This window comes from Colias philodice, chromosome 3, assembly GCF_061535455.1.
Source record: "Colias philodice isolate Cphi_HAF_F1 chromosome 3, ilColPhil1 Martin Lab GWU primary, whole genome shotgun sequence".
NCBI classification, from domain to species: Eukaryota; Metazoa; Arthropoda; class Insecta; order Lepidoptera; family Pieridae; genus Colias; species Colias philodice.
The window spans coordinates 1,921,954-1,939,016 of record NC_143088.1 but is presented as its reverse complement, the minus strand read 5'-3'; the positions used below and the strand labels follow the sequence as shown (position 1 = coordinate 1,939,016).

At 34.3% G+C, this 17,063-nt stretch overlaps 1 protein-coding gene across 1 annotated transcript in view; it reads left to right on the top strand.

The window, feature by feature from the left end:
• The window catches only part of N (neurogenic locus Notch protein), a 143,283-nt gene that overhangs the window by 75,233 nt on the left and 50,987 nt on the right, over positions 1 to 17,063 (top strand). Inside the window, exon 3 of the mRNA XM_089713320.1 lies at positions 11,754 to 12,031. Within this exon, the coding sequence (XP_089569446.1) occupies positions 11,754 to 12,031 (278 nt within the window). The remainder of the gene's footprint in view (positions 1 to 11,753; positions 12,032 to 17,063) is intronic.

The window sequence follows — 17,063 nt, the reverse complement described above, 5'->3', positions numbered from 1 at the left end:
TTACCAGCCAATTACGTGAACATCTTGGCATCAATCACTGTCTATTTTCTTAATATGTCCACGTTTTTTCTAATATTTACCGTCTTAGCTTACGTCCTAAGCCCTTATAGGAGAATCAGGTCTATAAACATCGCATAAAAACATAATTTACGATCTCATTTCCCATATTTAAATTCATAAGTTGATTTTATCTCCTACTTGCATCGATTTGAAATTATTTCGCTGTAAGGTTATAGTTTTGAATAAATTGAGTTAATATATTCTTTATTTATAGCTCTTTATATAAGTATTTTTATAGCAGATAATGTTACTTATATCTAGATTTAGATCTGACGTATTGCATAATTTCAATAGTTTTTTTTAGTATCTGTGAATTGAAAAAAAAAACAAAAGACAATGTTTTATAAATACGTAATTGGTTCAAAAATAGTTTGTTTAATTTCAAGTTCTTTTATTTAAAAATATTTAATTTCTCGTTTCATGCTTAGAAACGCGTAAACATATTTTAATTATTTAATATTTATCAATTGATTTATATTTGGAATTACAACTGGTAGTGCATTGTTTTTAACTACAATCTTATCATCTATTTACTATTTATTAAATAATTAGTGGTCACAAATGAACAATACTTTTGTTCCGAGCTATTGTCCTCGGGCGTTGTACGTTTTATCGTGACTTGTTTTGTTTTCTATGTCTGTGTTAAAATTATTAAACAGTTGTGAGTTGTGACTATTTCATTAATTGCTTTAAAAAAGCAATTATCCATCCAATATATAAGGCGGGAGATAGAGGTTCTATGAATAATTATCGCCCTATATCGATACTCCCATGCCTCTCAAAGATATTTGAAAAAATAATGAATACACGTTTGGTCACTTACTTTGAGAAGCACTGTATTTTATCACCCAATCAATTTGGCTTTCGCAGATCGAGATCAACGACGGACGCACTACACAATCTTATCGATCATGTTGTGGCTAATCTTGATATAAATAGAAGATGTGTTGCCGTCTTCCTCGATCTCGCGAAAGCTTTTGATACGGTATCGATGCCCCTGCTATTAAACAAACTAAATTATGTCGGTATAAGAGGTAAACCATTTGAATTGTTCAAAAGTTACTTAACCGATAGAACACAAATTGTTAAACTAAACGGCTTAATTAGTACCGAACAAACGCTTTCTTTTGGTATTCCGCAGGGAAGTATTTTAGGTCCAACGCTTTTCTTACTGTACATGAATGACTTGACAAATCTATCTCTTGAAAACGGAAAAATAATAGCTTATGCAGACGACACGGTTTTAATATTTGATGGTCGAACGTGGGAGGAAGCTTTTTCACTTTCACAGTCTGGTTTAAATATCGTAAGTAATTGGCTGCTATCTAATTCGTTGACTCTTAATTCTGATAAAACCAAATACTTAACTTTTGGCATAAACAAAAATTCTATAAGACATTCAAGTAACTTAACACTTAAAGCTCATTTCTGCCCTGATAAACTATCTTGTACATGTATAACTCTTCAAAATGTTGATTCCATTAAGTATCTAGGTGTTATTGTTGATTGCTATCTAAATTTTAATAAACATGCAACACTTCTGGCTGCCCGCATTCGTAAATTGATAATTATTTTTAAAAATCTCCGTCACATCATGAACTTCAACCTCATTAAACGGATATACTTTACATTATGCCAGTCCTTAATAAATTATGGAATATCTGCTTGGGGTGGCATGGCTAAGAGTAACATGCTTACCATTGAGAGAGCACAAAGATCAGTTTTAAAAGTCATGACCTTTCGGCCAATTGATTATCCGACCAAAGATTTATATAAAAAATGCCAAGTCCTAACAGTGCGACAATTGTTTTTGCTGCAACTTATTTTAAGAAAACACCAGGAACTTGAATTTGACTTAAACAGCACTGATAAACGTAGATCCTACATGGTATGTGAGGTTAAACGTTCTCAACACTATTTTCCTATGAAGTTTTATGCTATATTAGGAGATTATATTTACAATAAAGCAAATAAAATCTTAAACATATATTCTATGAATAACTATAAATTTAAAAAAACAGTCACAGAATGGTTACAGGAGTTGTCTTATGAATCCACCGAAAACTTACTAAAGAAAAAACTATAAAACTATAAATCTTGTTTCACATATAAATATTATAAAATATATATAATTTGTTTAGTATTTAATCAATTACATACTAAATTTATTAAAATTATAAATCAATATTTGTTTATTTTACCTATTTTTTGTATTTTTATTTATTCTCTTATTTATTTATAATTTACTTGATATATTTAGTTTATTTTGACACACATATACACGCCAACACACACACACACACACACACACACACACATTACTCATAAATTTAAAATTTTATATTTATTTAGTAATCATATTTGTATAATATGCTTGCACATACCATTTATATAACTAGCTCACTTTTCAAGTTTTTTTTGTTTTATTTAAGTTCAAATGACTCAGGGAGAAGCTGGTGCCTGTATATACAGGCTAGTTCTTCGAACTAAGCCTAAAACGGGTGCCACTTATACTTTTTACTTGTGAACAAAACTATATTGAATATGTCCATGTTTATGTCTATGAAAAGAATAAGAAATAAACGATAAACGATTAATACATATTTCATTTATTAATGTTTTTATTTTTATATTTAGGATTTAAGATGAACATTAAGATATTATTTTTTAGGAAAAGATTTGTGATAAAAATATTTATTATTATTTATTTGCATTAATGGAATATTTTTTATTAATTTTTTATTCCATGAATAATCAAACTTTGACCTTTATTTTATAATACAGCATATCATATTACCCGATTATATTTTATATTTATTTTGTTTTCGCACGTTTTAATTAAGACACGGGGATATAATTTGTCAGATATTATGCAGATAAAAAACAACTTCTATAAGACTATTATCAAAATTATAACATTGCATCTACATAAAATGTTGTAGGTATACCAATAACTTTATTATCTGTGACCATAGATTGTTCCATGATAATTCCCTTCAAATTTAAATCTGACAGATCTCTTCCCGCCATTTGTAAACCGTAATAAGCATTGCAACATTCAAAGAACACAAACACCTACACTTACAAATTACGACTGAAATACTAATGTATCCATGGCCATGAAATTTAAAAAAAGAACACCTACATAATCTGTGACCATAAAAAATTCCAAATTCAAATCTGACAGATCTCTTCCCGCCATTTGCAAACCGCAATAATTAGGCATTGCGACACTAAGGACACAGATAACCTGAGGTCAGCCCCTACCGCCACGCCCAGCCCGTCGACCAATCGCGACACACCTAAACTATCTAGTCTAGATTGCAATTCCTATGTCATACCGATTCGAATGTACGCGAACTTTGACATTATGTGGTGTACACTGGTTAATGCATTTGTTTTATTATGTACTCGTCAAAGATTGTCTTTATGCTGAAATCTTATAAGGTCTTATCTGCTCTAGTAAGCTTTCTTTTTGTAAAAGTCCTGTCGCAATTTAAGTCCATATTTATAACTCTAGTTATCTAAAACGACCGGATTTTTATAACATTTGTGATGTTCGATTTGCTTTCGCCCGAAGTAGCGACTAATACAGCAAAGTAACGTTTAACTAAAGCGAAACAAAACTATGGAATTACATCTAGCTATTAATAAAATAGCAATATCAAAACTGTTTCAACCATCTATATCAACAAACAAAAACCGTGATTTATCCCACAAGTAACTCCAGTCACCTCATAATGTTTACTATTTATCCAGCTCAATAAATATGATACAAGCCATCATGTTTATTATAATGGCCCCGAGCGTTGTAGGATCAATACAGCTTATCGTGTTTAGCATCGCCAAGCCCTATCGCATAGGCTACATCTAGTTCTAGAAAGTTCTAAGAATTGTTTATGAAAAATGATAACGCCTGATGCTCCATGCGAATGTCACAATATCTGTCTTAATATTCACATGAAATAAGTTGGAACCTGGTATTTTTGGAGTCTTTTTACGTAACGTATTATGCTGAACTGTTGTTACTAAACATGTTTTCTGCTTAACTTGTCTTTTGTCATTTATATATAAAATATTTTGAAATAAATTACATATAAATACGTTATTTACGATTCATTCATATCCAAAATAAACTACAAAAGAACGCCCACTATAAAATTTACATGCAACGCTTATAGAATCATTATTTGTATACCTATATCCATTGTAGCACGACTCAATATGAAATAAGTACTTAGTACATGTTTGCAAAACAAATTCACCGACTTCTGTTTACATTGCTGCCGGTTCCGCTTAATTGGACATATTTAATGCTTACAAAGGAGCAATGTACGTCAATGCGCTCGTAAAATCCGGCTACCGCGCGGTTTATAGGCCCATAAGTTTCAACGCTTATCCTTTAGACCTTTACATTTAGCCTTACAAATTCCAGGGTCAGGATTGTTGTAAAGTGGCGGTAAAGTATATGGAATGGTTTATTTTTCTCGGCACGTTTAAGCACCCTATGGAGTCCCATATTATGTAAGGCAAAGTTTTGAAAATGCGCTGTTATTTATTGTAGATTTATGTTAGTAAATAAACGTACTTAAAATCTACTAGTTCTAACAACTGTCCAAACATGTTATGACCATCAAGCCGAAGTATTTATCAACCAATTCCACCGTCAATCTTCCTTTATCAAGCACTAGGTTTCCGCCCGCGGCTTCGCCCGCGCAGTCAAAGAAAAACCCGCATAGTTCTCGTTCCCGTGGGATTTCCGGGGTTGCGTCCTTTTCCCGGGATAAAAAGTAGCCTATGTCCTTTCTCGGGTATCAAAATATCTCTATACCAAATTTCATGAAAATTGGTTCAGTAGTTTAGGCGTGATTGAGTAACAGACAGACAGACAGAGTTACTTTCGCATTTATAATATTAGTATGGATTTTATGCACCATCCCACAGTCTATTTTACATAAAAATAACGGCTCATAAGTATCGACAGTTCATATTACCATATACAGGCTACCGCTAAGTTCCATTCAAGGTACTTAGGATTTAAATGGCGATAGAATCTAGAACGAATCGCATTTGGCTCAGCAGGAACTGCCTTTAATATCTTAGCGTTTATGACCACGGGTACTGGTATCCAAGTTTTACGAGATATATTTCCAGTTATTACGTAAATTGGTGCGACTCTATTTAATAGAACTTCTGTGTAACATAAAACCTTATTGTAAAATTGGTTATTCTTTTGTTAAAAATATTAAAATATGTCCGTTTAATTGGAAGAATAAGATTGTTTTTACTTACTAAGCATGCTATTTGTTACTACTAAAATTTTTGATAAATTCTTAATGAAAAAATGGTTGCAAATATCTGAATACTTATACCCATCGCAACGGGAAAGATGAAGCCTTCTAACATCCAACTGCGCAAGCGCAATTAGGTATGGTCTTGTCCTTATAGTACTTTTTCTACTAACTAACTGTAAGGCCATATGCGCCTAATGACCACAGGAACTGGACTGGTCGAGCCATCTGATGAGAAAAAGATGGAATCACATTTTTATGCAGCTTCCGTAACGGTTTCATAGCAATATCTTTGGATAAGAAGCACAATTTGGTTAATATCGGAAATGACATGCAAAAAATTGAGTTTAGATGTCCATTTTTGATACATATTCAGTGCTATAAAATAAACAAAACGTGTGTGCTGAGCACACGTGACAGAAGTGAAACTTCTTTGGCAAGATTCAAAGATAGAAAATCGTCGCGATACTCCATGACGTGACGGTATTGCCATGACGCAACCTTAAAATTTTACTCTCAACGCGCCTAAAGAAGTTTCACTTCAAAAATCGTATAATAATAAAAATAAGGTATATCTGTATATATCACATACTTTCAAGTTTGTCCATGTGATCAAACAAATATTCGAAAATACAACAGAAGTCACCTACAAAACAGATTTATAACCTCACCACGATCATGCATTAACCCTAATTAGGCTACATCTTAATTATACACCAATAAATGATCGCGATAGCGCGCATGCGTAGTAATGCATGCGCATCAAATTGCTCGAAACATGCGCGCTTCCAGGAACGAGCCACGTGATGTCCAGCCTTATGTCCAGTCATTTTCATATTCCGTTGCAGGATTTGAGGCTTCTATTGTTGGAATTTTTCCTTATCCTTTTTTGGTTGGTTAAGGCATTGTTCTGTAAGGGCGGATTTTTCAATGCTTGGATAAAACTTATCCGTCCAATAAAGTATAACACGATAATATTAAAATGTCACGTAAATTGTCAAATACGGGCCAATAGAACATCTTTTTAAAATGGTAGTTTTATACATTATTCGACGAATAAGTTTTAACCAAGGATTGAAAAATCAGCCCTAAGTGGCATTACCCGTTATTCTTGGTATTTCATGAACAATACGCATGCAATGTGAGCAATGTATCGCCGGGATACTCATCTGCTGCATCTTTTGTACTGTGTTCTGTTTAGCCCTAAGACTCCTTCTTACTTAAAAGATAACTTCGATTATTTAAGCTCTAGTCATTCCCTCTCTCTTCGCTCTTCCAACTTGTTATTGCTCAGCACCCCTTTCCATCATTCTAAATTTTTTAATAATTCTTTCACTGTCCGGGCTATTCAACTATGGAATGCATTACCAGAAAATATTAGACGTGCTCAAACGCTCTGCTCTTTTAAATTGTTGCTTAAAGATCACTTCTTTTCCTTGCTATAGATTTGCTTTGCTTGCTGACGTCACCAACTATTGTTTATATATATATATCTTTTTTTTGCGTTTGTACTATAGTATGTGTATGTATATGTATTCTATTTATATAATAATATGTATGTATATGTTTATTACAAAGCATATGTATGTATTTATATGTATTTTATTTATTTGTATAATTATGTAGTAGTATGTATTTATGTAGTAGGTATCTTTGATACTTACATAATTTTATTTATTTATTATTATTGTTTTTTTTTCTTCTTTTTGCACTATCCCATTAACTTCATACATTTCCTTTCCATCAGGTTGCCTGGTAGAGATTGCTGCTTAGCAATAAGGCCGCCTCTTGTACAAACTATGTCTTTCTTATGTATTAATGGTATTTTTGTCATATTTTAGTTTGTGCAATAAAGAGTTATAAATAAATAAAATAAATAAAAATGTAGGTCAATAATATGCAGAAGATGTCTGATCCAAATATGAGTATGTTAGAAATACTCTGCTAACCAAAATAAAGCTACATTCTGAGTATAACAGAAACTCAATAATATCCGAAAATTCATATACGCATCGCTCTAAAAGAGAGTTTAGAAACCACTTTTTCATAGTCATCATTGGTCATCCAGAGAATGCCAAATTCGAAAACATTGAGTCACTAAACCATTTACTGGATGAGGCATTGGACAAAGGTTAGAACCTATGTTAGCCTAGAAGTTCATCGTGGCCATATCGAATAACCCAACAGTTACACGCAGTATATATTTATTACTTCGTTCACCACGACATGGGATCCCCTGTCGGACAACATAAATTATTGCTCTGGAACGGAACTAAAGGTGGGGCTAGATTGTACAATGTTCGTTTAATTGATGATAAACAGTGTTAATATTAAGTTACTGCGTACAATGTATTCCGGGTTCTGGATGCATGAGTGGAAGTCGTGTTATTTTGGCTTTTGATTTGTAGACGGTGTAATGTGTATTCTCGGGTACACGTAGGTATATAAATTACTAGATTTGTTCATAACATTTACCAGATATAAATGCTTGTGTAAAGTTCCAAATCATTGTAAAAACAGGGAAAGATGAGTATACACTTCTTATGCATTCCCATTGCAATATTCCCTGTACCGCAAAACATTAATTGTAATTTCGCGAATAATTTTGCTATCTATAATAGCAAAGTGATTAAAAAGCTCAAAATCGAAGCGTCCAATGTCAGAAATATCTACCAAGATTTCGTTCAACCATCACTTATAACAATTACTCGGAATAAATGACGTCATCACTGGGACAAAATACAAAATGATAATTGGCACTATTACAGCAATCATATCGCATAAACGGGCATTTAATTCTAGCCACAAAGCGTCTGCGCAAAAAGATGACACCGGCTACCTGAAGACGATTATCTTTAATAATGAACCTTTTGTCCTGGGATAACGATGGACTAAATCTTCATTATAGTGCACCCTATAAATCCATAGCTATCAACGATCGCTTGAATTGCAGGTTTTTAGATAAGCTCATACTATTTTTAAAGATTATTTATAAGTTGCATTCTTGGAAAAGCTATAAAGGTATACCTACGGATGATTTTAGCGCAGCAATTACATTAATGCTCCTGTAATACACGCATTTTAACTACATGGTAAATGAAAGAGAATATCAAGAGTAATGAAATATCCAATTAAATCTTATATATAAAATTCTCGTGTCACAATGTTAGTCTGCATACTCCTCCGAAACGGGTGGACCGATTCTCATGAAATTTTCTGTGCATATCGGGTAAGTCTGAGAATCGGCCAACATCTATTTTTCATATGTAGGTACCACGGGCGAAGCCGGGGCGGACCGCTAGTCTTATATATAAAATTCTCGTGTCACAATGTTAGTCTGCATACTCCTCCGAAACGGGTGGACCGATTCTCATGAAATTTTCTGTGCATATCGGGTAAGTCTGAGAATCGGCCAACATCTATTTTTCATATGTATCACGGGCGAAGCCGGGGCGGACCGCTAGTTATCTATAAATTCTTCAGTTCATCGAGATAAACAGACAGACGATATAGCAATATTGAGACATCCTGCAAATTATATGCTATCTATCATAGGGGTATATAAACGCATCATATCGTTCAGGACAAATACCCTCTCGCGGAGGTCAGAGTGTGGGTGTGAGACATCGTGAGCCGCCCACGCCTCAAAATACTGGTTCTAAACTGAATCTTGGAAAGGTTTTGTCTGCATTTCTAAGAACTTGAACACCATTGAATTTTGCGGTGTTTTGATGCTTCTTGGCTACAAAAAAAGAGAATTTTAGATGTTGAAAATCAGTATTTGTCCTGACACTTTTTCTAGTGCCTATTTCGTAATCTAAATACATTCTCAATACTAAATATTTATGATATTAAAATTATATCTAAACTAAACCTTTTACTAATCCAGTATGAATCATGATAGTCCAATGAACTGTAAAACGAAGGGAAACTAGATTACGATCAGTTACAAAATATGGTGTAGGACGTTATTTTGATAGCGGCGCGTAAAGTGCAGTATCAGATTTTATAATTACACATTTACAAGGTAATTAACACTAGACTTGTTAATGTCTAATGGTCTAGTAATTTGATACTTCTGGGGTATTTATGCATATATGTAATATTAATTTTTTGAAGGTTGTTGATATAATCATAACTCCTATTAATTATGCAAATAACGCGTTCAGAATTTATTTTATAGGCAGTTCATTCATATTAGATATTGGAGATAAAATGTGTATAACTAGCTTTCGCCCGCGGCTTTGCCCGCGTTTTCAAAGAAAAACCCGCATAGTTCCCGTTCCCGTGAGATTTCCGGGATAAAACCTATGTGTTAATCCAAGTTATCCTCTATATGTGTGCTAAATTTCGTTGTAATCGGTTCAGTAGTATTTGCGTGAAAGAGTAACATACACATACACATCCATCCTCACAAACTTTCGCATTTATTATATTTTATATTAGTATGATTAGTAGGATATATAACAAAATTATGTTCCGAACAAACTCCGTAATGTATTCCATACCTTTTCAAACATCGAGCATGTATTGAAATTTCACCTGGTAACAGACAATATAGAACAAAATTTTAACATGCATGTTCGTTCAACGTCTTCTGTCGCATACATCGGAGTGATGTCAAAAAGAGATGGATATATGCATATCTTGACTGACGTATGAATCAGTGATATATTAAGGATACATTTCATAGTATGAAGGTTTTGACGTCCTTATTCTTAAGTATTGTTGGGTTCATGATACCCAAGAGAACTATTGCATATTAATAGCAATGAAAATTCATGTGCTATTTAGGTAGAAATACTGATAATATATTTTAAATAATTTGGAAAATCCAAAAGTGCACGCCTCATAATCTTTTTTTAATAAATATTTATTAATTATTATTTTTGTTTATTTAATAACAATTAAACCACATCGAATCAGACCCTGAAAAATGAAAGGGTTCTATTCCTGAGCATACTCAAGCGTAAGAGAAAAAAAAAAGACTCGATTAGTAAAGTATTTCGGTCGCTATCGTGTTAACAAGAAAAAGGATCCGCACATACAGACACACGGACGTCCAAGACAGAACTTTTTTAAACTGTTTTTTAACTAGTTTAAATAACAAAAATGACATCAAAAATATCATGAACGTTAAAAATAGTGTTTTTTCTTAATATGTGTGTGTATGTATTATCTTACAAGTGCAATGTATGATACATAAAGACATTTTAAGTTTGAAAAATCAGATGTTTTGCGCGAAGTGACAGTAGTACCCACCTCAACGCTTCGCTTATGAGGCGTGCAATACACATCTAATAAAAATGGCTCTTATTGTCGGAGGCCAAGACTCACTTTGGGTCCCTGCGCCACTCCAGTAGCAGTAGTAGTAGTTTCTATTAAAAATATAGGATAGCAATTGGGACACAGAACACAGTGTACTTTTTATTTTTCACTTAAATAGTCATAAATTATTAGATCTTCTCTTAAATATAAGTTTTCTTACAAACTATACCCATTATCATACTTTATTATTCTGTATTTGAATATAATACGAGCAATGTTTTCCATAACAAATATTTTCAGTTGTAATATCCATGTTTCTAACTTCTATTACAAACACAATTTAAACCTCACATAGACCATTCCATACCGCAAACAAAATTTAATTATCCAGCCGGCTGGCCGCAAAAATCCCCGCAACACAAAGGTGCGCGGGCGCATGTCACACAGTCGTGTACCACGTATCTGCTTTATTTATTGGCGACGTCCGGCGATAGGGCCAGCGTGTATTGTGTGGTAGCTGGAGTTTAATAGGGGCTTAGATTAAATTGCTCGTACGGTATACTAGGTAGGTTGGGTTAGTACTGTTCTGCTGTGTTTTAAACCGCTGTATAAGGCATAGGTTTTATACTGTTCTTAATGGTTACTAGCTTACCGCCCGCGGCTTCGCCCGCTTTGTCTAAAACCTATTAAATTATACCTATACTTAAAGCTTTCTCTTGAATCACTCTATCTATTAAAAAAAACCGCATAAAAATCCGTTGCGTAGTTTTAAAGATTTAAGCATACAAAGGGACATAGGGACAGCGAAAGCGACTTTGTTTTATACTGTGTAGTGAATAGTGATATTGGCAATCGATTGTTTTTTTTATCTATTTAAAATTGTGTGCCTTCGAACCTTTGATTTGCTACGAGTTCAGAAGAAACAGAAATAACTCATCTTTTATGTTGTTGTTGAGATCAACGCTTTGAACATAATAATTTTCTTATCATACCGTATCGTATCCGAAAAACAAACCAATAAATATTTACTATCAATTACAGTCATTCCTATCTTCTGATCCAAGTATAACTCCAACTAAACCTACCTTTTTATCCCTGTATCTTTCACCTAACTAATCTGTCAATTTGTTACAGCTGCACATCACGATACGCCGGCGAATTCTGCCAGCATCTCAACCCATGCCACAGCGAATCAAGCCCGCGCTGCCAGAACGGCGGCTCGTGCAGAGTGCGCCCAGGAGTCAGCGGAGGGCCTCCCTCCTTCGCGTGTGACTGTCCTCTCGGCTTCAGCGCGTCACTGTGCGAGATCAGAGTGCCAGCGGCTTGTGATTCTGCGCCTTGCTTGAATGGTGCGACGTGCAGGTTGACGTCGTTGCATAGTTATGAGTGTGACTGTCCACCGGGGTATACTGGTATGTACTTCTTCAGTATTTAGGTGTAAGTAGATAATTTAAGTATTGCGAATGACTTATCCTATCTCATGTCCAATCTATCCTAGATTTTAAGAGTTTGTGATCTCGATTTCAGCGAATTGATTGGTTTAACTTTGTGATTTGCTTTTAAAAATGGTATAAATTGGTCACTTACACGAAATTCGAATAGATATATTATGCAAGCATACAATACAGGAGATGTACTATTGAGAATAATACCATTTATATAACAAAAATCTAGTTTAAATATTAAAAAGTTATATTAAACCAAGGTACATAATCATTGTTCTCAATTCTCACTCATGCAACTATAATTTACCGCAATACAATACATAACATTATACTAGTGTTATAACATGTCTATAATATTTACAAATAAACATGTCAATACGATAAAGGCGTACAACTGGATATGATTCATTCATATATTTCCTGATTCATATATCGTCGTCATTGTTTCATTCAAGACCTTTATGAATGTATATTAATTTATTGTTACACTTGTTGATGTAATTCTACGATACATTGCTATTTAAGAGGCAATAATGAGCAACGAGATATACAATAACTGACAATTATACAGCTGTAAGTTTAAATATCTGCAGATCTTATGATAAAGAGGCCTTACATTTTTTAATTATTCGAGTTTTGTTTTTATAAAATACTAGCGACCCGCCCCGGCTTCGCACGGGTGCAATGCTGATACTAAATAGACAACAGAAAAACTGTGAACGTTGTATATAAAAACATAGCGGCCCGCTCCGCCTTCGCACGGGTATAAAATATATAGCCGAGCGGCCGGCCGGCACCGCCGCAAACGCTACCACCTCCCGCAATTTTTAAATCTGTAATATCTTCGAAAATATTCACTTAAATCATACGGTGTAAGGGGCCATATAGGTCTATATTAAATGAACAATGTATTCAAGGTATTTAATTGGTTAAGGATTAATGCTGTATTGGTTAAAATCCATAAGAGATAGACATATACCATCGCGGACTTTTCTGTAGACCTTTTCAATGTGTATAATACTTAGTACATTATTTTGATAAATCTCGTAGGGTTCAGCCTGCGTTTGCAATGTAAGCGGAAAAAATGTAATTTTTTACGACATCACATTAGAAACCTCAAAAATAACAGTACTTCTCCACTATTTAATGGATGTTATTATACATATAAACCTTCCTCTTGAATCACTCTATCTATTAAAAAAAACCGCATCAAAATCCGTTGCGTAGTTTCAAATATTTAAGCGTACAAAGGGATATAGGGACATAGGGACAGAGAAAGCGACTTTGTTTTATACTATGTAGTGATCAAAAGTTCGAATCAGGATACAGGTACAGTAAGAAATATAATTGTTAATTAATCTAATGTTTTAAATAGATAGCTTTCTGCCTTTTTTTTATAGTGGGGAAATCTTCCAAAGATACCCACAAGATAGCTTTCTGCCTGCGTTGTCGCCCGCCTATTGAAAAGAAAATTTGCATAGTTCCCGTTCCCGCGAGTCTTTCGGGATAAGTACTATTGTATGTCCCGTCTTAGGTCTCAAACTATACTTTTACCAAATTTCATTCAAATCAGTTCCACGGTTTGGGCGTGAAGACAAGACGGTCAGACAGAATAACTTTCGCATTTATAACTTCACTCATCATTCCTTTCTCTTTGTCTCAAGCAATTAGCCATTAGCTCCAACGTCAGTATTATCACATCATTTAGCATTAATTTCGTGTGTCCAATTACTTAATACGATGCTATCATTCATGCACTTTGCCCTTCGATGCATTCGCTACCTCCGCTCAATTAATCTTTGTAAGTGACAGCATAATAGTAATCTCGTTTGAAATATGATTGTATCATATTCCACTAGCTTAGGCTTTGATTACACTAGAACTGAAGTTCTTATTACTACTAGAAAATATATAACACTAGTGGTCCGCCCCGGCTTCGCCCGTGGTACCTACATGTTTAAACTATCCTATCTCTCAAGTTGGATCGAACTGCAAATGGTGTACGAATTTTATTATAATCGGTTAAGTGGTTTAGGAGTCCATTGAGGACAAACATTGTGACACGAGATCACTACATAGTATAAAACAAAGTTGCTTTCCCTGTCCCTATGTCCCTGTGTACGCTTAAATCTTTGAAACTACGCAACGGATTTTGATCCGGTTTTTTTTAATAGATAGAGTGATTCAAGAGGAAGGTTTATATGTATAATAACATCCATTAAATAGTGGAGAAGTACTGTTATTTTTGAGGTTTCTAATGTGATGTCGTAAAAAATTACATTTTTTCCGCTTACATTGCAAACGCAGGCTGAACCCTACGAGTTTTATCAAAATAATGTACTAAGTATTATACACATTGAAAAGGTCTACAGAAAAGTCCGCGATGGTATATGTCTATCTCTTATGGATAACCCACAATAACTTTTTTTTGTCATTTACTTTTTACGACAAATAATGGCTAATTTTCGATGCGATTTTAACCAATACAGCATCCTTAACCAATTAAATACCTTGAATACATATTTCATTTAATATAGATCTATATGGCCCTTTACACGAGTAAGATTTAAGTGAATATTTTCGAAGATATTACAGATTTAAAAATTGCGGGACGTAGCGTTTGCGGTGGTACCGGCCGGCCGCCCGGCTATATATTTTATACCCGTGCGAAGCCGGAGCGGGCCACTATGTTTTTATATACAACGTTCACAGTTTTTCTGTAGTGTATTTAGAATCGGCATTGCACCCGTGCGAAGCCGGGGCGGGTCGCTAGTTTATATATATATTAAGATTTCCTAAGGCACCATATTCACCAAAAACTGTTTAAAGTATGCTTTGTAGAAGTTAAAGTAAGAAAAAAACTCTCGCCTGCCAACTCTCGGTCTGGCAGGACATAGAAGGCTGATCAACTACTTGTAAAAATGTCTCGGTCTCGCAGGACATAGAAGGCTGATCACCTACTTATCCCTACAGAAAATCGATCATTGAAACAGATATATGCATAATGCATCTGCCCCTTACCCCACTTGGGGACCCCAAGTTATGTTGGTCTTAAATAACCTAACTTAAAAATTATTTCCTGGATACCCGGAATTTTTTTGTCCAATTCATTACTATATTGAAGTCTGAAAGTAAGTTCTCCTTTTATAGATAGTTCTGTAATTACTTCATAATGTGAAGCAAAAGCTATAATAGCCGCAGTTTTATAATCCCTTTCCATGAATACTTTACGTTTTATCTCAGTAACAAGTTCAATATAACTCAGCTTTATGAGATAGCTGTTCAATTCTTTATTAGATCCTTATTACGCAGGATTGTGTAAGGTCTAAGGAATTTACGAAGCTCACTGTTTTTCTTCACAAAGAAATAGTTATGCCTTGTTGCTTATATGCCTGCCAAAGAATCAAGGTTTTCCTTAAAATTTAAAAAATAGCTTATGTGAACTAATTAAATAGCTCATTGTTTTGTATTTTAATGCAGGATTTTGAATAAAACCTTAAAAATACTTAGTTAAAATACAAAATTGAGACAATGAATATTCAAGTTTACTTATAAACTAACAAGAATCTGTGCCGAATGTAATTCGGATAAATTTTGTATTAGAACCTATTGCAAAAAAGAGTGTCAACATTTAACTGCTCACCATCCAAATCGATTTCAACATTTATCAAGTCTATAGACTATTTTTGTAAACAACTGTCAAACCAGAGGTGGCAATTACATGTTCTCGGAATTACCCGAGATATAGGTATTGTGTTTTAGACGTTGTTTATCTACTATAAAACTTCCGTGACCATAAGCTCCCTGCGTGTAACCAAATAAAGTAATAAAACATGGTACTCTAAGAGCGTATACGCACTATGCGGGTAGCCGTCCGGCTGACCGCAAGCACAATTATGTACGGAATATTCATTTCTATGCGCACTGTGCGGTCTGCGGTAGCCGCATCGCAGTGCGCATAGAAATGAATATTACGTACATAATTGTGCTTGCGGTCAGCCGGACGGCTACCCGCAATGCGGCTACCCGCATAGTGCGTATACGCTCTAAGATAAATCTAACGAATATGATTTACAGTACTCCAGTGGTATATTCAGTCTTGTGACAACTAGTAAGATTTATCTATACTTAATTTATTTATATTTATAATATTATAAAGCTGAAAAGTTTGTTTGTTTGAACACGTTAATCTCAGGAACTACTGGTCCGATTTGAAAAATTCTTTCGGTGTTAGATAGCCCATTTATCGAGGAAGGTTATAGGCTATATATCACCACGCTAAGACCAACAGGAGCGTAGCGACGCGGGTGAAACCGCGGAGCGCAGCTAATTCGTTTATATTTAGTTTTATGGTTGCGTAGTACCTTAGTTAATCATCTCTGTCCTCAATGTAACAGCAATTATACTATCAAGAGAATTTCTTGTTCGCTTCGTGTAATTAAATAAATGTTTCTTTATATTGATATGAAAGCTTTAATTATTGTTGATTAGTGACGATGTAAACTTGTAATTAAATTATCAAGCTTTTGTGTGCACAATATATAATATGTATGTGTAGGTAAATGAATTGTGTCTCATAGACTTACATTGGGAAATTGATGACATTAATTTAGGACTATGGCCAATACTGGAATATTATAAATAAAAGCACTAGTTTTAAGAAGTTGTAAATGTTTGCCATTGAAATACATATTGCAACATTCGTGAGTTTGTTTCGGTTTTCCGATACTATTATAATAACCTGGATTTCCGCCCGCAGCTTCGCCCGCGTTTTCAAAAGAAAATCCGCATGGTTCCCGTTCCCGTAGGATTTCCAGGATAAAACCTATCCTATGTGTTAATCCAAGTTACCCTCTATTTGTGTGCAAAATTTCATTGTAATCGGTTCAGTAGTATTTGCGTGAAAGAGTAACAAGCACACACATCCTCACAAACTAAGCTCACAAACTTTCGCATTTTAATATTAGTAGGAGTGCTGATTGGTGTCCTTTTCTCTAGA